Here is a 22,961-nt window from a genome sequence, read left to right on the forward strand (position 1 = left end):
TATTTTTGCCAAGTTGTCTTTTTCATATCGGTTCCTTCATAAATGCAGTGACTCATAAATTCAGGCAATTTTTAACATAATGGCTTGTTATGTGTTCTTGGAGTTTGACCTCACTGAGTGTATAATATTAACCTTTTCACTGCCCTGTGGACTTACTCTGTTCTACAAAATGAGGGAGTGGTTGGGGATGGAAGGGACTCTAGAGATCATCCAGTCCAACCCCCTGCTAAATCATGTTTGCCTGGAACAGGTGGCCCGGGATCCCATCCAGTCAGGTTTTGAATATCTCCAGGGAAGGAGACTCCACAACCTCTCTGGGCAGCCTGGTCCAGTGCTCTCTTACCCTCAAAACAAAATTTTTTCTCATAATCAGATAGAATTTTTAATTCAAGTGAGAACACCAGGGCTGGATTAGTTCAGAATGTGAACTTGGGTGGAATGGGAACATCTGTCCCTCTGAAGAGACAAAACATGGCCAGAGAGTTAAGATGCTTTACTTGATAGAATTGGTAGATAAAGGCTCGTGATGATCTTAACAAGATTTTAACTCTGGGAGGCAGTGAGGTAAGCTTCCAGTACTGTGGCAAGTTCTCTGTTGTATATGTTGAGAAAGGGCATGGTTTTTTCCCAAAAAATATATGGCAGGTTAGGGGGAGGTTAAGGTTTGAGTAATTCCTCACGTGGTTGAGGATGAGGTTCTCTGATGGGTGCTATGCAGGATGTCAGGCTGGGTGATCAAAATGGTCTTTTCAGGAGTGAAATGTTGAATTTACATCAGATCAGCAAAGCATGGCAGAGCTAGGATTTGTGCAGCTCCAATTTAGGCAACCAAAACTGAGTTAACTAAATTGTGCCCCACTGAATTTTGCTGATGTCTTTTTTTTTTTAATCTTCACCAGAGCAGAGTTGCTGTTTGCAGGCCCAGATCCCTTGTTCCTCCTTGGATATTACTGAGAATTGCACAAGAACTGGGTGGGTGGGTAGGTGGAGCTGCCCTTCTCACAGCCAGTCACGCCAAACACAAAGCAGAAAATCTTTTGTTTCTATTTGTCTGGGTCATAAATCATCCATTATGGAGAGGTACTCAAAAGCTTGGAATATCTGGCTGCAGCAATTCCGATCTTTCAAAATTTATTTTTAGTCTGTGGCTAAATGAAAACAAGATTTAAACAATGGATTCTTAATGGCTAGTTTAGGCAAGGAGATTCCAGAATTTTAGTTCTGCCATTAGAGTGTAGCTATTGCATGAAGTTGGAGGTTTGAGTTTGTGGGGTAGTTTTGGTTTTTAAACATTATTGTATAACATATTTATGCTAACACTTCTGCAGGAGACTTAGGACATACCATTTGAGATATTCTAGTCATTAATGAAAGGATTGCTGTTACATAATGTCCATGGAAATATCTTCTGAAAAGGCAAATTTGAATATTCCAATTGCCACAGTTAGAAAGGATTTTCCCTTGACAGTCATTTATCAGAGATTTAGGGTCACGTTCAGTTGAGAGGGGAAAATTGGGAATGGGAAAAACCTCGATTTTACAAAGACGAGATGTGTCAGTTTCTAGCCACGAGCAACTGTCCTTTATGTTTTTCAACTAACTAACTAACTAAATAAATAAAATAAATAAATAAAATGCCCCCCAAACAGCCCTTCCCCACCAATATCTAAGGGATGTCAAGCTGTGATATGTTGTCACCCTCTATTGTTACGAGGTTGTCATGAATTCATGGAAAAATAGCACCTGGATGAAGATAGAAAGCATTTTGCGAGTTTCCCTGAGGAGCTTTCAGAACTGTGCTCCCAAAATTGCAAAAAGAAGAAAACATGGGAAAAACTGCCATTGAATTTTGATACAGATTTGCACAGAAAAAACTGTTTTCTTATAGCAGACCCATAAGGGAGGAAAGTTCAGATGGAAATTCTCCAACCACCATAAGTGTTGACTCTTATTTGGAGAGTTTGACCAACCCTTTGCTGAAGGTTTGAGATTTCTCTCCAGACCTCAGAGGAACTGGAATACAGTCATGCAAGTAGAGAAAGCTTAACTCCCCTGTTTGGCAGAAACTTCACAGGTACCAGAACAGGAGAACATTCAGCAGCACTCAAATAAGAAATGAATATTCATAGATGATGAGTATTCATTACATTTTAATTTGCTTTGCTGGCCACTATGTCACAAATATAATGGCATCATATGGGAGAAGGATACTTTAGAATTGGAGAAATGTTTGAGAAACACTCCACTGTGGCAGTGAAGTTTTTGCCAGGCGTTGTTTTTCCAACCTTCCAAAATGGGCACACCAGGAAGTGACAAAACATCATGTTATTGTGGTACGATTGGTATTATTTCTGAACAAATTCCTCTAATTTATCTTTTTCATTATAAGAAATGATTTATTGGTGTTATGGTGGGAAAAGATACTTTTTTGACTCAGTTCCCCTGCTGTTTTGAGCAAATTTTGAAGGAAAATAATTTTGTGAATTGTGGTTGGGATGTTGAAGGCCAAGAATTAGTGATTTTTTTGAGAATTCATCTGGATGTTATAAAATGTCATGATTTTCAAAGAAAATGGTGTTCACAGCAGTTTGCAGGTATCTGGACACTTCCAAATGTTTCATGTTGAGCACCCCAATATTTAAATACCCCAAAGCAATCAGTGGTTATAAAAGGTCTTTGCTCCCATGAAACTTGTGCCCAAAGCTGTGAATCAACTCAATGATAACAATCTCAGGATTAAAGGTTTGGTTAGGTGAAAATTTTCCACAAAACTGTCATTTAGAATATTCAGTTTAGAAAACTTTGCAAATAATGAACTCATCTTGTCACTGAACTGAGAGAGGATTGTAGTGAGCATTCAAGTCTCTGTCTGCCAAGTGTTTCCCCAGAAAAATGAGTATTTGACAAGGCTCCTCCACATGCAAGGAAATGAGTTAACAGCATAAACCAGGACACTGATGCAGAAAATGGAGCCCACCAGGGTGGGATGTTTGGAGTTGTTATTCTAATCTGGTTTGCTATTTGAAAGTTATTAATGTTTAGTAGCAAAGAATAAAAAATAAGCTACTAATAATTAATACTGGAATGAAGAAAGGCTTTGTGTTTGGCCCAAATCCCGAGTACCAGATTTTTTGGGAGTGTATGACATTGCAAAAAGTGTGCTTTCATTAAAGCCAGTAGTACAACTTCATAAAGTGGTTTTTAAAATCTTAGCCCAAACTGTTTGCTGAGCATAACCAGAAAGCTTTGTGTGTCACAATTAGTCCTTTCTGCTTTCCACCTTCATTCCATGAATTTATAGTTCTCTTTGTGACAAAACAAATCCTTAGCGTGAAAGTGACTGTAATATAAGCAGTGCTGGTTTATGACCTCACTGAGCAAAGTGAATGGGCTTAGGAAGTTTATTAAAAAGATCAAGAATAAAGTTTCATGAAAAACTTGTCTGAAATTTAGAAGTTTAAGATTATTTCTCAAAAGTTATTCAAACATTTAGATGTGTAAGTTAAGGTACAATGGCCACAGTGAAACGCTTAAAGAGATATGATGTGGATATTTAGGGTTTTCTAAACTGATCCATTTTTTGTGAGACAAGTGGCCATCCAAGGGTATAGGTATCCCAAATGAATTTTTTGGGGGAATTCTTGGACCTAAAGCCAAACTTGTAAAGCACCAAGGTGCCTAAAGCTGCACGTAGGTGTTTACTGGGATTCTTACAACTCTGGCTACAGAATTTCTATCTGTCTATGAGGTATTTTGAAAATTCCATTAGTTGCTTACTGGAACCACTGGATTGGTGGATGCTTCCAAAAATCTGGTCCCAGGTGCTGCAGGAACCTATGTGCTGTTTGCTGTACTGCCCTTGAAATGCCTGTTAGCACTGGGAGCGTAAGGAAGTTCAGAATTAATTATGTTTGGTTAATACCATATCATTATGGTTTTGTAGCAGCTTTCTCAGAGGTTCAGTATCTATCCCATGAAAAGGGAAAGTGCTTTTCCCACAGAGGTCCCTCCTGAGTTATGAAATGGCAGCAGAGTGCTGGATCTCTCCCTGCTGCTGGAGGCTGAACAGACAACTCGTGTTGCTGTTCCCTGAAAACCTGGGCTTGCATATGGAATTCATAGGTTTAGTGTTACCTGATCCATGCCCAGAGGGAAGGCCAGCACTTGGAGCAAATTCTGCCTGACCACAGCACTGCTCATCTTTCCAGCCACAGCATTAGTGCATGGGTTGGGGTTTGAGGTCACAGCACTTTCCTGCAGGATGTTCAGGTGAGAGCATTGCTCAACTCCCTGGGCTCTTTGAGGAGAAGAAGAGGGGGTGAAATAAATATTTCTGACCATGTTTGGTTCTCTGAGACACTGAAAGGTAAAGCTACTGTGATTAGGGGCCCTTTGGGGAAAATTACTCTTTTCCTGGGATTGCGACCCTGAAGGTGACGGTGAGTGCTGCCTCCTCCTTCAGCCCTGAGCCTGAGCAGAGGTGTCTGCAGGAAAGCCCAGAGTCAGGTGCCTGCTCAATATCAGCTGCCAAATATTTTTTATGAGGTTGCTTCTGGCTGCTCCCTACCTATGCTATCGTCTTGCTGAGATCCCTTGGTACTTTCCTGAGCCAGCACGGAACTCCCTGGGTCTCCAAGCTTGCAGAGGTGTCTTCCCATTTCTGCTTATTGTAGAGAGGAAAGAGGATCCTAATTTAGGCAGGCTGACTCACCCAGCCAGGACTGGAGTCTGACGTTTGACAGGCTGCAATGCCTGAGGTAGGTGGTCTGAATGCAGCCCTAAATAAATAAATAAAAACCTAGCATGACTTTATCAGAGACATTGAAAGAACAACTTCTCTAAGCATTTGTAGGCTCGAGTCCAAAGTATTCACACAGATTTTCAGCGTGCTGGTTTTATGTGGTGTCATTGCTGGACAGATACTGTGAACTATAAATATAATTTTATGCTTATGTTTTTGCAAGTAAAGCCTAAATGGCTCGGAGGGGGTGCCTGACCCTGCACTCGGAGCAGCACAAAGAACAGAGGAAGGAACAGTCTGAGAGACACAGCACAGCACAGACAAGGGGGTCTCAGTCTGTGCAGTGCAGTCGTGGCTGCTGCTTGAAATGCAGTGCAGGTTATGTTTCTTCCATCTCTGTCCCACTGCCATCACAAACAGGGGCTGAGGATTATATTGCATTGCTGAATCTAATAACAATAATAAAAATATTATTATTACTATTATTATTATGAATATAATAACAACAACAACAATAATAATAATAATAGTAGAACAATATTATTAATTAATTTGCATATCCACTTTTTCCATCCTAGATATTCATTAGTTTTCTGAGTATTTCTGGCCAGAACAGAAATTTAGCTAAACCCTCTGATCACTGGGATGCTTTTCCTGCAGAAGAGCCAGATTCCCTACCTTTCCCCTTGGCGCAGGGCCTGAGAACCCGAGGCCATGCATCAGACCTTGGTCCCTCCATTGGCAGCTCTATGTAACCTGTCAGAGACAGCCCGAGCACAATTTTTGCACATGATGAATATGGATCTTTGCTGCATCTGGCAGGCTGCAGCAATGAATGCAGGAGACTGTCGTTAATAGATAATAAAAGCAGAAAGAAACATTAATGGGAATAAGCTTTTCTTTTACTGGGACTGATTATTACTTTTCTGTTCTTGGGCTGTGACTAGATCGAGCTGCAAAGAGCAGCTACCAGTGCTGAGTGCACACATGTGTTTTGTTGCTGACTGCTTTTTAATCTGAGATATTTAACCATGACATCTTCAAAGTGCGACTGTGTCATACATCCTCATACACTAATAGATTTCAAAGATGAAGAGCCTTGCTGCTTTATGGTTAGTCATGCCTTCATCTATAAATTTATGGCAGTACTATGGTTTAATGAATTGAACAAGTCCCAGAACAACAACAAAAATGCTCTTTTGTTTGAATTTAGATATAGTGTGCTTTGTTCTTCAAAAGAGTAATAAAAGCAATATGTTTCTTTAGTGGTAAACTTTGGGGTAACTTCATCTCACATTATTAATGAAGCACTTGGGGAGCTGTGTGTGCACATGTACATGTGTGTGTGTGTGGTAAACGGGTGCTTTCAGTCGTGGTGTTGGACCTAGGCTGAGCATTCATATTCCGATAGCGATAGGCAAAGCTCCCAGAACAGATGGAGCAGAGTTCAGCACAAAGGTTTAATCCTATCAGGATGATTCCTGTATGGCCATCTGGATAATCCGGTGCACAAATTCAGTGCCTGTTAAAAGTACAACGTAGGCCAAGATTAGCGTCACAGATTTTCCACTAGACTTGTTCATATTTGACTTTATGATTCTCAGACTCCAGAAAATTGCATTAGAGAGCCTGTGATTTGTGAGAGAAATCAGATGAGGAATAAGAACTCTTAGGGTACTTGAATTTCCCTTGAAGAAACTGGATTGCAGGCACTCCCTGTCCCTGGCAGAACTGCTTTGTGTTTCTGCACGGGTTGTTCTTGTTTCTGAAAGACGATTACTGTGAGCTCTCTGTTGTCGGCAGACTTGCTCAGTTCTGTTGAACAAAGAGACCCCAGCTGAAGATTATATTAGTTGGATTATGTTTTTTTCAGGAAAATAAATTCTTTGTTTCCTGTAGAATCCACCTCAGGTGAATTTCTGATTGTTGCACTGTGTAATGTAGTCGGGGGGGATTAATTTGAGGGATGCGAGGTTCTGGTTTTTTCTTTCTGATAGTGAAAGATGTAATAAAAATGTAATTGATACTAGTATTTAGTTTGGCAGTGAGAATTTAGATTTAGATTGAACTCTGTTTCATCTAGAATAGTTTCTGTGTATCACTAACTGAACCTTGCCAGTGTGGCCATAATGTACCAGTGGGTGTTGGAGCATCAAGGCTCAGCCCTGTTGTGCTCTGGATGCTGACCCTGTTGCACCTTACAGGATTTTGTCTGGTCCTATGTTGTGACTCTAGGGAAATTTACTATGAGGGATTTACTGTTTTGTAAAGGTACTGATGGAAAATGAAAATGAGAAAACATGACCAGGGTTGGTGGTAAAACAAACTAGGAATTTTGAAATTGTACCCACCTGCCCTTCTGTTGGGTTGGGGTATAGCAATGCAGTAAAACACAGGGTTAACATTTAGCAAATATAAAATTCTTTGTTGGATCATGAAGAACCAGTCAGTTAAATGAAGTATGCTTTGGAGTATCAGAACTATGCAGAGATGTTTGTTTTGACAAACTTTTAGGGCTGATTTATAGTACTCATTTTGGACTTCCATTTGCAAGGTTGCCTCCATCCTCACCCAGAAATTGCATCAGTACAATTAGTTTTAAACTTCAGTGCACTTAACCAGATGCAGGCTCCTTTCTGAACATGCCTATTGTTTTTAAAGTAGTCATAGTGACTTAACTGGGCTTCATAACTTCATAAAGGAAGTTGATGGTGGAAAGCCATTGAAATTGCAATGGGAAAGGCAGATACATTTTTTTTTCACTGTTGATTTAACAAAATTTTGGAGCCCATACTCAGATACAGCAATCCCATCCATGTGTCACACCTCAGTCTCCTGCATGGTGTTTATTGCCTTTGGCTTTCACACGCTGTTCGTGTTCCTCTGCAAGTGGCACCATGGGGTGGAGGAAGGGCTGAAGGAATAGAGTTGCAATAATCTGGGGGCTCATGGTAAAACATTTATCTCACTTGGGGGTCAAAATATGTTTGTGCATCCCTGGGGGAGCAGAGCAGCCACTGCTTTGGTGTTGAGGTCTGAGCAAACCCATCCCCTGTTGTGCAGCTGGAGGTGATGCCAAGATTTGAAAGGCCCTGTGCAATATTCTTGAATGTCTGGTTTTCCTCCTGACCCAGTCTGTGCATCCCTGAGCACCTGAGCTGCTCAAGAGCACAGGGAGTGCTGAGGCTGAGGGGCAGGCACTAGTTTAGCAATGTTTGGCCAAAGCCACCTGCAGCAGTTTCCTCATGGCTGACTCAAAATGAAAGTCCTGCAATTCTGGGGCAAAAATGATGAATACAAAAATTAGAGCTTAAAGCCAGCCCAAAATTTCCTTTGAATAAAAAGATCAGGGTAGCACATAAAAATAATTGACAATAAATTAGGCTTCTTGAAATAGATACATTTAGAGAGAGTGCAGATATATTTCTCAAGAAGAAGAAAACATGTATTGTTTATATATATTAATGTTTAGGTTGAACCTATCTATTTAGTTTAACATAATTTTAAGTGGATTTGTAACATTGCATTTTTCTTGGGGAATTTATTATTTGCCAAACAGACATGACAGACCTTTCTTTGGAGGTCAAGTTTTACAGACTTGCAGGGAGAAACTAAGGACTCTGACTGTTTTATTAATTTTTGGAAAGTAGGAGGTAGCTCCTAAAGTAAAACAAAAAATAACCCAAATAAGCAAAGAAACTCCCAGAACTTCCTCTGTGATGTGAAAGGGTTTAAGAGAATTAATGAAAATACATTTCTTGCAATCATACAGAGATAACTAAATTATTATTTTATGGAAATGTTGTAAGTAAAATACAGAGCAGATTTTTTTTTGTAACAGGTCTCTCATTATTCTGGATTGCTTCCTTTTTCCATGCAGTCATTTTTCAGGCACTGATCAACAACTGAGAGCTTTGGAAATCATTAAGGAAAGAGAAACACAGAGGACTCCATGAAATGTAACTTTGCTAGCTGAGGCATCAGCAAGGATAAAAGAGAAACACTGGCTTAAGTATTGATTGTAGGTGGAATATTATCCCAGGTAATTTACATTTTCATTTCCCATTAATGGGAGCCGTGCATCCAAAACGTTCAGCAGAAAATCACAGCCAAGACCTTTAATTTCACTACTGGAAACCAGAAAAAATGCAACCTTCCATCCCTTCCTTTCCCTTCCCCCAACCTGGAGGGATTGCACGGCTCGTGTATTTTTGGTTCAGTGATTTCACCCAGTGCAGATGTCATGAAGGACCGGGAGGAGGTTGCCATTTTTGGCAGGGTGCTGTAATCTTTAAGGCTTGCATATGCTAAAACCCCCAAATATCGAGGAGCAGGGCATCACATCCTCGTGCCTGTGTCGCACAAAGCTGCAGGAGTTATCTGCTCCAGGGGGAAACCTCTGCTGCCCTGTTTCCTGCACAGCAGCTGCTCATTGTCAGCAGAGAATGGGACACGGAGCCGGCTCGAGACGCAAAAGGAAGGCAGGAAGATCATCACTTCACCCAGATAAGCAGCAAACACATTGTTTAGCTTAAGAGTGAAGATTTAATGCTCCAGTAAAATACATAAAAGCTCAGCCACATTCCCTTTCCCTAAAGTGTCCTTTGGGCTGGTCCCGAGGACCTTTCCCCATCCAGGCTGGTTTCATAATCTTCAGCTGCTTTCAGCTGCCTGTACTGGATGCCAGCCCCAGCAATGCCCCACAAACCAGCCTGGAATGGCACTGCTGCCTGGGGAGGCAGAATTTTTAGGGTTCGCCCTTTCAGCATGCTCAGATTAGTGAGCAGCCTGACAATTCCCACTTTTCAGGAAATAGGATATTATTTAGGGGAAAACAAAACCACCCAAAACCCAAACAATCCCCCTCCCCACTTAACAGAACAGCCCAGCTCAACCTCTCAAAAAATATTTGGGTTATCCTTTTAAATTGGAAAAAAGTCCCAGAATTAGTGCTGAGTCCTGAGGCCAAGGTGTTGGCATTGCTGTGTTGGCTGTGCTGCTGCTGGTCCTTGTGTGTGGCTGGATGAGCCCTGCCCTGCACAGGGGGGTCCACAAGTGACCCAAGGCAGTTGTGAAACAGCCCCAGTTCTGTATCCACGGCCCAGGTCTTGGGAGCTTTTCACAGGGCCCAACTATCTTACAAAACCGAGTTCCTTATCCTGCAACTTCTTCAGCGGGGTTTTTAGGCACTTGAGTGCTTTGTTGAATCACAACTTCCATAAGTTACGGTTTTGAGTGCTTAAAACTGATTTGTGTTGATATTCTGAAAAGTTTGGTGAAAGCATTTAACGGGTTGCAGGATCAGACCCATAAACTGTGGGTTAATCTGTGGCTCATTTATTTATTTAGCCTGGAATTAGGTTTTACCCAAGGAAAAAAAAAAGGAAAATTAAATTAAATTCCAGATATTTTCAGTACTTCCTCTAAGATGAGACATAAATTCCCTGTTCCTCTTAATTCCCAGTTTTAACTGCCTTTATGCAACTCTCCTTGCGTGTCACAATACTCTTAGAGAGAAGAAAAATAAAAGCATGTGCCCTATCATTTAAACTCCTGTTGTGATGCAGCAACTGTTGTCAGAGCCTCATCTATGGAATAATAGAGGATGAAACCACACTTCATGATAAAAACTGCAGGCAAGGTCATTCTTACAGTCACCAGCACAAACTGGATATTAATCATAGAGCAAATACATTTCAGAAGCTAAACAGGAGCAGTCCCAGAGCCCCGCTGATAGCTGTGCATCCCACTAATTCACCTCAGTGAACATTTACCTCTAAGCTCAATTAACCCTTATTCCAAGGCCACCCATAAACTTTGTGGTAAATATGTTTTTTTCCCTCCGGCCTCTGTTTTCTATCAGTGGAACAGATCATTTCTGTTGGAGGATAAAAAGCTATCTCTGTTTAGAAATGCAGGTCCCTAATTAAGAGTATGAAACGTCCAGTGTGTGTTTGTGAGGGGCTGGAGTTTGTAGATTATTGATTCTGTAAATTCAGATGCTCCTGAGGCTGTCTGTTATTTCTTCTGTCATCAGGTGCTGTTTGAGGCAGGTAAAAATGCTCAGGAGGCAGATGAGCGGTGGTGGGGGAGAGGAATTTCCTCCTGAAATTGCCTGCACACAAAGTTAGTTGTTAAACGTGTACAAGAAGCTAAGAGGAGACATTGTTGCTGTTGTTTAGTTATTATTATTGTTATTAATATTATTAGTTATATGTTATTTGTATTATTAGTACTGTTATTATTCTCCCTGCCAAGCATTGTTCAGAGGCAAATTGGAAATGTGGTAATTAGGCCCTGACTGGTAGTGTAGTACTTGTGTCCTGAGCCAAAGTTCAACACCCTGAAATGAAATTTAAACCAATTAATCTGTTAGATTTTTATCGCTTGTCCGTGTTTTCTCAGCAATTCCCTCAGCACGTGGCCTTTGATCAACTCTCATACAAAAGCTAAAATGTGTGCCTGCTGCTAGCAAGATGGGGCTGACATTAACATGGCACTCATAAAACAATCAGAGCAGTGAAGCCCTCAAACAGACAGGGCAGAGTAATATTTAATAAAAGCGCACACATAATCTTCAGAATTAGCATTTTGTGCCTTGCAGTACCTTTGGGAGAAGAGCTTTTATTTGTGGAGTGATCATTATTATAACAAAGAAGAGCTACCTAATAATTTCCACTTTAACTCTGCAATATGCCACGAGCGTTTCTGAACCATTATGCTAAACTGTGGCGGGGTAATCATTTTATTGTCACAGTTTGAGGGAAGAAAAATCCCTGTGTATCAGTAGCTGGGAAGTGTGGGAACACAGGAACACACCGGCACACGCAGCACACAACAAAAAACTTTTCCTTTTTTTGCTCCCCATGTGCTGGAGTGGGGTCCTGCCATCCTTTGTATGGGACGTGATAAGATTTTAACAATGTGTACATTGAGAAAAACGAAGATTTCATAAGAACGTTGTTTTCCTTGGAGCCATTAATGTTTTTACTCATAAATCCTTAACATTGATTGATAGAGCCCTTAGCTTTGAAGCCAGTGGCAGGATTCCCAATGGCCTCAGTAAGTTTGGGATTGCAGATCCTCCTCTGCCACTTCTGCCTGTGAGCCTGGCCCGTGGGAGCAGCACGGTGGGACTGTCACGGGTGGGCTCTGACTTGCCCTGGTGTTGTGCGAACAAGGAGAGCAGCTCATGGAGGCTCCCAACCCTTAGGCCTTTCAGCAGGTGGAGGATGTGGCCACATCACCTTCAGTGAGGAGCTGCAAGGTCCTGCTGCAGCTGGAGGGGGATGTTTGGTTCTCCCTCAGCCCAGCTGTTCTGAGGAAACACAATGAATGTGACACACTCACACCAAAGAGTCTGAAAATCCTGTCTGATAGCTGGGCTACCAAACTCTTTGGCTCTTATTGTACTTGGCTTCCAGCTGTTCATTCAACAACAACAAGAGAAAACTTCATATAGGTAGGAATGAGCAATTATTCTTTTTTTTTTGTTATAATTCTTCCCTGGACTTAAAGTCTGTTCATGTTATCAATCATGTACACTTCACTGCCTTGATTAGGACTGGTCTAAAGTCATTCACTGTATTTTTTTTATCAGTGAAGCTTCAAACTTAGACTAAAAACTCTTTTTCTACAGAAAAATTTAAATTTTATGTAACCTTTTTTTCTATTTGTTTTAAAAACACCATTTCAGAAATGGTGGGGTTACAGAAGAGCATGAGAAGTGATAATATTTTGAAACAAAACATTTTGTTTTTCTTGGAGGTATTGAAAAGTGTTATAGTTAATTCTAAGTAGAGATTCTGGAACTTGGCATTCTGAAAAAAAAAAATAAAAAAAAAGACAAGTTCTGTATTTTGATTTGTCTTCTGACCAAAACAAAATGTAGAAAAATCAAGGCCTCCAGTGAAAAGATTATTCTGCCTAGCTCTGTTTTCCTAGGGTTGCACAGAAGTAAACACCTTCCAGACGGTGCTTTGAAAGTTGCCAAGTGATTAAGAGCAGAAGTATGAAGAGCTGAGGGCCTGAGCTGGCCAGACATTTGTACCAGGGGCAGAAATAGAGCTGAGGTCACTGCCTTGCCCCCTCCCAGTGTTACCTGGGGTGATGCTGCCAACGGGACCCAATTCCATCCTCCTTGGTGCTCCAAACAAAGGGCCTGGGAAGGGCAAAGTTTTAGACAGACCAGTGTCCTGAATGGCACTGGTTATTGCAAATATGTCATTGTATAAACATGGTTTGTGCCCTCAAAAACAGGTAGCAGTCTGGATGCCTCCCTCAGCACGTCTTCCTTGGGGTGCAGCCCTTCAGAGCCACTTCCTTGGCTGGGCAGCACCTCCTGCAGCCCTTCCAACCTTTACAGACACTTAAAATAGGAGAGGTTGTGTGGGGAAAGCTGGGGAGTCCCTCTGGTTTTTGTGACATGGTAAAATAATGAAATCTTTTGGGAATGCACAGCGCTCTTGCTCCATCTCAGGCTGGGCCTGCAAAGGGCACCATCCTGCCCTGGTGATTAAACCACCAAGTCCTGACTTTTTGTCCTCAGAGATGTCCTGGGCTATTGCCAGCAGGTTTGATGAGGCACTGATTCAGCACAATTTCCACATATTTAAATAAAATGCCATGTGCTGTTGGTCACAGTGGCTTTGCAGGTGAGAGTGTCCCACTCACAGCCCCAGCTCAGCACAGAGCCTTGAGTGTCTGCCTCAGTCCCCCTGGCTCCCATGGATGGGACTTGGCACATGTTTGATATGAAGCAAATACATTTATAAAATATTAGAATCAAATACATGGGGCAGCACTGACAGGGCAGCAACTTCAACCTCTGAGTGCAAAGACTTTTTTGTGGGGTCCTGTAACTGCACAAGAGTATCTTGCATTCACTTTAAAGATGACTTGAATCTATAATTTTCAATTGTAGAGTCATTTATGTTGGAAAGAACGTCTAAGATTGAGTCCAACTGTAAACCCAGCACTGCCAAGCCCACCACTGAACCATGTCCCCAAGTGCCACACCTACATGGCTTTTAAATACCTCCAGGGATGGTGACTTCCCTGGGCAACTTCTTCCACTGCTTGACAACCCTTCCAGCAAAGCCTGCATATGTTTTCTGTTAATGGCTTATGGTCTCAAATAGTTTTTGTTCACTGGTATTTAGGAAAAAAAATGTTGCTTGTAGTCTTTAAGAAAAGTAGCTCATTCTCTGACACATGGGAAACTGATTACCTCTGGGTTTTATTGTGGGGGGTATATGTCCACAATCAACTGGGAATACTGGAAAGGGTGTAATTTGGAAGGGATTTTAATTTTTATTTATGAAAAAGTTTGATTCTGTGAAAGGGCTAGATGGCATTTTGAAAAGCTGCTTTCACTGTAAATCTGTTGCTGTGAGCTTGGCTGAAGGAAAAGCATTTGCTTTTGGACATCTCAGTGGGTTTTATGCACAGTTTTATGCAAGTAATTTGAATCCAAATTAAACATATTGAAGTAACTTCTGTGTGTGCGCTACGTTTTCGTGATGGTAATGTCAGGATGTTTCTTTTGTTAGCTCATGTAAAAGTTAATGGCTGTACTCTGCCAAGTTTGGAGTAATGATTTTTTTTGCTGCCTGTTTGTGTTTTTCCCTGGAGCTGGCATCCCCATCAGCTTAAGTAGTGGAAAAGTTTGTTCTGACACTTGCAACCTTTTGTAGGTAGGGCTGGGGTCGGTTTGCTCCCCATCTGTGCCTGCCACCACCAGTGGTGTGAGGCTGGGGCAGTGCTCACAGAAACAGTGCTCAGGGTGACTCAACTGCTCCTTTTCCAGCTCCCTCCTGCTTCCCAGCTCCCCACCCACCCTCCCTGCCCAGGGGCTGGGGGGAAGGAGCTTCCCAGCAGCCGCACTGGCTCTTGCAATCAGCTCCAACCAACCAGAACTTCACTGAGGAATCATAAAGATGCCCTGGGTCTCTTTAGCGCTTTATGTCTGGAGCATTTTGAATTAGGCTTCTGTGAAAGAATTAATTTCCTGTCTTTACAATTAGAAGAATTTAGGACAGGGGCTGTGCCTCATTAAGTAACTCACTACATTGCCACACTGAGTAACTCATGAGGGTAAGGGTTTTATCCTGGATGGTGCTAACACACAGTGGCTTTAATATCCCCATCTTCCTACTAAGTCCTTACCTGAGGAAGTGCCTGAGTGTTCTTCCTGGAGTACATCATCAAATAATCAAAGTTACAAACCAAATTAACAGTTCAATCAGCCTTTCCATCGAGTAGCAATTCACAGCCAAATGCCACCAACCCTAAAACTGGGCAGTGGCACCCATTCCTGAGTTTGCAGTGCAGCCTCTTCCCTCTGGCTTCACATCTTCAGAAAAGAATAATTCTTTCCAGCACTGAGGTTGGCTGGTGGAGTTACGCTGCTCCTTGAAACTGTTTTCCATGAGTAATGAAATTGTTGAGGTACCTGCTTTACTTAAAATGTTATCTAATGTTACCAGTGCCATATTCTCACCTCATACAAGGAAAAATTGGTAGCATCTTGGGTGAAGTTGCTTCTTTCCATCAACCTGTGTGACCACCCTGAGACTCCACAGGGTTGTGGAGGAGCAGGAGTGGAGTTACCCAGGGCTTTCTGCCTATTTTTACAGCAATGTTATTTCTGTTGCTTCAACACTGGTAAATTCCAAGGTGCCCCTGTGCTGCAGAGGAGGAGAATCAATATGTGAATGTTTATACCTCCCCAGCCCACCAATATTTGAGCTGCTTCTGCCTACAGAGTCTCAAACCAGAAGCTCTTAGCCCAAGATCTGAGCAACAGTTGGGTTTTCAACATCCTCTCAGAGGCTCTGAGTAGATACAATGCCAAGAAAGTGGCTGGGAGACTCCACGGATATGGCAAAATGTGTTGCACACACATCTTGTTTATCCTGTAGATGCAATACAACTGGAATGACTGGATGGCAGCTGTGGCTTTTGGTTGTGGGGTGTTGGTTTTTTTTTGTAGTAGCCAAAGCATTAATCAGGGCAGGATGGTTTAATACTGAACAACCTGGATCTGATTGCAGAACAGTTAGAGAAATGCTGAGGGTTACACCCTTTTTTATTTTGCCAATATTTTCCATAATATTTATGGGAGTTTCCTTGGTGAGTTTGAGTTCTGATGGATAATAAAGCAAGCTTACTGGAGATTGTTTTATTAACTTAGGTCTTGTGCATTTCATATACAATAAAAAAAGGAATGTGTCCTGATTTCCAATTGATCTCTGCCCATCATGCTGTGATATTTTGCTAATGTAGAATTAAAAAAAATATTTTTTTCAATGCAGATAATAAAACCAAGCAGAAATTAATTAAGGAAAAAAATACTTCCAAAGATAGAATTTGAGGTCATGCATATGTACTATAAAGAATGTGATTGCTGAAATCTTTGTGTTAGTAAGGGGGGGAAATGAAAGCTCCTTTTATTTTATTTTTCTCACGTCTTCTATCATTAAAATCCAGTTCTAACAGCAGAATACTTCTCTTTTTTATGTGTGTTGAAAAGCAGCTACACCATGTATCAAAGCCATCAGTCCAAGTGAAGGATGGACTACAGGAGGTGCCACTGTCATCATCATAGGAGACAATTTCTTTGATGGGTTACAGGTCATATTCGGCACCATGCTGGTTTGGAGTGAGGTAGGTGTTGTCTCATAGCTAATGTCTCACAGCTTTGTCTCCTTGTAGCCAGCCTGTCCTTTCTCTGGGCCACATGCTAAATCAGCAACAAATGTCGACACATGAATCCTTGCCTTGCTCAGTTTTATGAAAATAATTAGTCAAATTTACCTGTGGCAGGAACCCATTATAGCCAGGGAGATTTGCATCTTCTTGTGCTGGCCCAGAATTTAACTCAGTGGGTTTTATTCCAAAGAAAGGGGAGGATAAAGACCTATGTGAATAATTCTGTGTTTAGCACTACAATAGCTAAAGGCCCACAGGAAACAAACATTTAGGTCATCCCACTTTCCAGGGAAACTGGCTGCTGGTAGCTGCAGCTCAGTGAGGTGGAGATTGCAGAATTCAGCACCTCTGAACAGCATATCCCTAAAGCCTGGATACTTGATGTATATATCATTTTCATAGCAGCAAACAAATGCACTGTGTTGTATCCACAGTGGACTCCTCATACCTAGCAGGGGCCCCTGTAGTTTCACAGGAACCCATTCCTTGTTTCTTATCCATTTTTTTTCTGTTGTTATTCCTCCCAGCTCCTTAAACCCTGTCTTTTCCCAGCACATAATTAATTGTGGAGCCTGACATTCCCCAAAAAACTGTGGAAAGTTAAAACCCAGGCAGCATCACCCCAATGGCCATGGCCAGGGCTGTAGAAACCATGGCAGAGTTCTGCCACTGGCACAGGGAGACAGCTCCAAGGAAAGGTTTATATTTTAGACTTAGGGCCTTCCAAAAGCATTTTTGAAGTTTAATGAGAAATTGTAATTTTCATTATTTTAATACTGAAAAAAAACCCCAGCCTCCCTGAAATATCTGTGCAACACTTCCCAATGGTGAGAGGATCTTCTGATGCTTTACCTTACATCCTGTAAATCTTAAATCATCACCACAGCTTAATTTATATCCTGCAGATTCCCCCTACTGATTCCATTGCACATATGGCAGCATTTTTTCCACGTGAAGAGTATTCTCTAATGTCCTTCACTATTCTCTCTCTCTCTCTCTCTCTCATCCTTCCACTTGAGGACAAGTGTGGATGAAAGGGCATTTCAGAAAAAGAGAGATAGTAAATGAGCCCTATTCTGAAGCCCTTATGTGATCATGAAAGTGCCCCCTGGGCCCAGTGTAAGCATTTTGTATGTTACTATTGAAGCCATTATGGCTGCAGACATTTAGCAGGGAAAGGTGAAGGGGCTGGGAGGAAACTGCTCCGATTCTGGTGCTGCAGAATTGGATCTTTCATTATAAATCTTGATTCTATTTATTAGTGGAAGCCATTAATTGTCAATTTCTAATCTCAGGAGACTGAGTGCTGGTCAAAACATTGTTGCTGATGTTTGCAAGGCCTTGCCATGGAATTAATAATGTTAGAGGAGGTCCGGACTGAAGCCAGTCTGTTGTCTGGGAATGCTGCAATGGGCTGCAACTCTTTCACTGCCTCCCTCTTACAGAACTGCTTCTCATTTCATGACCTATGAGAGCAGTCAAAAATCATATAGGAGAAAAAAACATTTTTTCTAAAAGAAGCAGACAAACACGGTAAACAAGCGCAGAAATGCATGAGCCGAGTGATCCCTAAATAATAGTGATCTATAAATAATTCAAGTTACACATACAAGCCACCTATGAAGTACAAAATAAGTTCTTTCATTTGCCTTCCCATTTCTAAAAATGTCTAAGGAATTTTCAGTACCCAAAAAGAACATTTTTGTTTTACTTTAATAGAGTATAAAATTGAACTGTCAAACCTCTGAATCTGAGTCCATTACAGAACTGGAGCAGGATCATCCTGAGTTGCCAGTAAGGCCCAGTTATGAGCAAACTCAGCCAGGTTATTTTATCATTGAATTCTGGACAAATTTTAAAGTTCATCCTGTTGTTTCATGGATCCAAACAAAACATAATTTTAACTGGGCTTCAGAAAATCCCAAACAAAACCAGATAAGCAGAGACTAAAAAAAAGAATGACTCTTGCAGAGCATTTCATGTGGATTTTTCCAGCTTCAGTTTCAGCTATAATTGCAGGTGGTTTGGGGGATGAAGTCTAATATTGAAATTAAGCATCATTTTGCTACAGACTTTGCATGGGACCTTGGGCAAATCGTATAATCTACTTAAAGTTCAATTCCCTTTCTCTAAAACAGTAATAAGATTAGTCACCTTCTTTGGAGAGGTGCTGTGAAGGTAATTATCATAAAGGTCCTATATTACTCAGACTTTATTATAGCAAAATCCATGTAAATACTGAGCTGCATGGATATTTAAAATATAAATCCTACCCTAATTCAGAATAAAGTTAAGAGTCAAAAAACCCCAAACAACTTCCTTTTAAGAGTGAATTTGTTGCTGTCAAGCAGCATGTTATAAATAATTTGAAATGTAAATAATATATTTTTAATTTATTTTACATGTATTCAAGTTTTGTAATTGAAATATTTATATGCTTGAAATGGAGTTGACTGTGTTAAAAAAGGAGTTTTAAAATGGTTTCTGAAACACATATTTATTATTTAAACATATATTTTAGCTGTAAACACTCTAACATAATTGCAACCTTTCTCAGCCAGGGAGAACTAAATAAAAACTTAATTTGTCACATTAATTTTGAGCAGAAATGCAGATACTCTAAGCCAGTAGGTTCAATTAATCCTTACCTCCCATATTACTTTAGAAAAATGACTTTAAAAGCCCTTGGTATTTTTAGAATACAGCAGAATGGGCTGTCTAATGCCTTTTTTTTTTTTCCAAGGGACTTTCGTAACCGCCAAACAAACAGCGCTGCTCTATCATGTGCACATGCTGGGTGTGCTCAGAGCCTCCCAGCAAACATTCTGTGTGCCAGACAGGCTCTGCTGCCTGTCTGTGCCGTGCACACACACTCAGAGCTGGAATCTGGGGGGTTTCACCCAGGTTCTGGATCCCTGCGTGGTCACAGATATTCCAAACTGGCCCTGCTGATAAGAACCCTTCTTATTTCTCTCTCCCGTTGGGGTGCTCAGACTCTGAGAGTCGACTTGCAGGGCAAATACATGATTGTGAAGACAAAATTAGTTTCTTATAAATATTCCACAATATTTGCTTAAAATGAACTATTTCTTCAAACATTTTCCTGCCAAGAACATTCCTGCAGCTGTACAGAGTCAGCTGGAAACAACTTCTTTTTCTTTTATATTAAGAAAAGATGAAGCACTGAAACATCTTTTTTTTTTTTTTTTACCTTTGTACAGCACAAAAACAGAGGATGATTTTTTGGTTTGGTGGCTTTTTTGTGTATTTTTTTTTTTACTGCTGCTGAATCAAATTCTGTGACACAGTTTGTTATTTTGCTTTTTATGTTTGTTATTGATTTTGGAAGTCTCTGGCTTTGAGGGCTTATTTTGGAGCTCTGACTCATTTTTAAAAAATGAGTAGGCACCCTCTTTTTGCAAACCAAGGCTTATTAAGCAGCATCTGGATGCCCAGAATTGAGGCATGCAAAGTCATTGGTTGTTTTTTAAAATATAGGTACCCTAAGGGTTCTGTTCTCACTGAAAGCTGTCATTACCTTCAGTTGGTGGGATTTTTCTTCATTCCTGTTCTAATGGTCCTCTTCACACAGAGTCAAAGTCAAATTTATGACTGATTGTCACCATTTCCCTAACCACAAACCAGAGCTCAAGCATGCAAAAATAAACTAGTGACTCAGATTAATGACATCTCCTTATAAAATGTCACTTTTAAAAAAAGAAAGTAACCTGGCACTCTGAAGAGTGTGAAATGGTGCTGTATCACACAAGAATGCCTAGAATATATTAGCAAACCACAGAAAGAGGCTTGTTGTACACACTCAGCCCAAATGTGTTTTGGATTTTGAAGGCCAGGCACCACCCACCATTCAAAAGATCCCTAACTCAGGTTTTAGTGCAACCCACTGTATGTCCCTGATGACAAGTAAGAATTTATACCAAACAGCAAATGCAGTTGTTAAGTATCAGGCCAAATCACTTGAAAATCCCTTGGGAGAAAGGTCCAGTTACTAATTTTATGTCCAGCTCCATTTCTCAATTTGCTAAATGCTGGAAAGGAGGAGGAAGATGGATCTGGGAATTTTGTCTGCTGGGTTCATGTCCAAATTACAGGTTAACGCCTTGCTCAGGATTTATATTTAAAAATAAATTCAGAAAGGGGCATAATTCATATTTAGGGATTCTTGGTTCTTGGCATGTTGTTCTTTTGGAGTCTGTTCATCCACCAAGAGTTCTCAGCTGAGATGAGGATGCACAACTGGCCCTGCTGGGTCACACAGGGATCTCATCTACCTCAGGGTCTTGTGGTTGTCACTGGGCAAGGGCAGATGCCTAAAAACAACAGGGTGACCATGTCATGATGCTTCCCCAAAACTCTTTACCAGTCTCCAGCTGGGGCTCAGAGGCATCCAGAAGTGGTGTCTTCACTTTTAATACCCCTGGGTGTAACAGCTCACCTCTTCCAGATGCTTGGCATGTAAATATGAGGCAGATTGTGCCTTGAAGAAGGAACAGGCTATGTCAGTGTGAAAGGAGAAAAGGTGGAGTAGGTTCCCCACATCAGGCCCCAAGCTGACAGGAAAGCATCCCATAATTCTGGAGTTATGGAAGGCAGGGGCAGATCTGCTTTTGCTGTGGATGGGCTTGGACTGCCCAGAGATGTACAGCACCAATTGGGTCACTTGGATTGCAAACCAGAGACAGGACAATTTGGAGAGCTGCTCCCAGTCCATAGCAGATCCTGGCAGAGCTGTGGAGCCTGAATCTGAGATCCAAGGTGGGAGGTTTCAATGTGCAAGGGAACATTTTTTGTCCCTTAAAGCCAATCTCCTGCTATGACAGCAATCTAGGGAACTCCTGGTGTGTAACCAAGCTGCCCAGTTCCCTCTGTGTGCAGGAGACCTGAGGGCTGACCCAGAACAAAGGCACAGCACCAAATCCCTGCCAGTGGTCAATGACAGATGTGGTGGAGAAAAAGCAAAAGGAAAAGGCACACGTATTCTCCTGGTATACCTCCCAAGCTTTAGTTGTAGGGAAAAGAGGAATAAAATACATCCTGAGTGTCCTAAACCATAGGACTTCAGACATAATGTTCACCCTTTGGGAATGTGTGGGCGACATTATTGTATATTTGTGGTTTTAAACACAGTTAAACTTATTTACTTCAGAGCACAAAGAAAAACCAAACTGTTTGTGGAGAACAAACCAGGAAACTTGCTTAACTCTCCCCAGCTCTCTGTAACAATGGACCATAAATAGGTCAGACGTTTCTTGGGAACCAGGGAAGATGAGTATTGGAAAATGCCACAAATTATGTTTAAAGAACATTAAAGTGGTGACAGACCAGTAAATGCTGGGAAATTCAAAGATACAACCAGAAGCTGCCTGTATAGCTCATGCCAGAATGGGGGTGAGGGATGCAAGGCTCACGCTGATGTAGTAAGATGAGCGTGTTAACCTTTACTACTAAAATCCTTGGCTGTTTTTACAAATATTTTTTCCCAAAAATGTCAAAAATTTTTTCTCATCTTGCCAGTTCACCCAGTTAACCAGAACCATTCAAGGATGGGATTTATCTCAGTTATGTTTGGCTGCTTACAGTTGAGCAAATGGTCTAAGCTTGTCATGTTAGTTCAGTGGGGAAGGGTCGAAGCTTCCAGGGAGTGGCTCATCCCAATCTGAGAGGTGTCTGAAGCACTAGGAATCAATTGCTGCTTGGCACTGCCTTCTGCCTCTGCTGGCTTTTTAGGGCATGGAGAGAATTGGCCTGGGCTTTTAGGCTTTGCTCAGCTCAACTGCAAGACAACTCAGTTTAAGTAAAAGCATTCTGTGGAAGTTTGGGGCTTGGTTTTGGTTTTTATTTTAATTTTTAGGTTTTTTCCCAAATTGATAGAGTGAGCAATTTAGAAAAAAAAGGCAGGTTTCTTTTAAAAGTAAGTGAGTTTCTAAACCACATGATTCCAAAGCAGAGCCTGCAAACATACTTTTGGAGCTCCCAAACAAGAAGACATCAACCCCTACATGATAATTTCTAAAATGACATGTGGCTTCTGACTTCTGTGGATCTGAATAACTTTTGGAGCATTTGATGCTGGTAGTTTTGGTTTTAACATTCAACTTGATTTAATATTAATTTTCTTATTTTAAATATGGAGAGCTCCCTACTGTGTGTGCCATTTCCCTCTGTAGCACAGATGGCTCTCAGACAGATATTACTCTCCTTCTGTGCTCTTTTTTAGTCCCATGCCCTAAACAAAGAACTGGATCAAAGTCTGGGGTTTTTTTGGTAGAGCCTTACTACAGTGCTGAAACATTTGCTTCCTAGTAAAAATAAGAACAAAATAAGCTTTTTATTAAAAAAAAAATCTATTGAAATTTATTCCTTAATCCAGGATATGATTCGACCAAGAGCATAGAGCAGTTGACTGCATGGGGTGCTCACACTTTGCTCATAACCTGTCAAGCCAGGTTATGGTCTTGTTTTATTTGCCTCTCTAGAGGTGCATTAA

The 22,961-nt window shown here is 41.2% G+C and overlaps 1 protein-coding gene across 4 annotated transcripts in view; it reads left to right on the forward strand.

Annotated features, from left to right (window-relative positions):
• The window catches only part of EBF1 (EBF transcription factor 1), a 266,899-nt gene that overhangs the window by 183,202 nt on the left and 60,736 nt on the right, over positions 1–22,961 (forward strand). For 3 of the 4 annotated variants that reach the window (XM_066559953.1, XM_066559951.1, XM_066559954.1), the window contains exon 9: positions 16,278–16,408. In XM_066559953.1, coding sequence (XP_066416050.1) covers positions 16,278–16,408 — 131 coding nt within the window. Of the gene's footprint in view, positions 1–16,274; positions 16,409–22,961 lie in introns of all 4 variants that reach the window. The other variant, XM_066559952.1, reaches the window with a different exon arrangement.

The sequence above is a fragment of the Molothrus aeneus genome, chromosome 15 (assembly GCF_037042795.1).
Source record: "Molothrus aeneus isolate 106 chromosome 15, BPBGC_Maene_1.0, whole genome shotgun sequence".
In the NCBI taxonomy this organism is placed as follows: Eukaryota; Metazoa; Chordata; class Aves; order Passeriformes; family Icteridae; genus Molothrus; species Molothrus aeneus.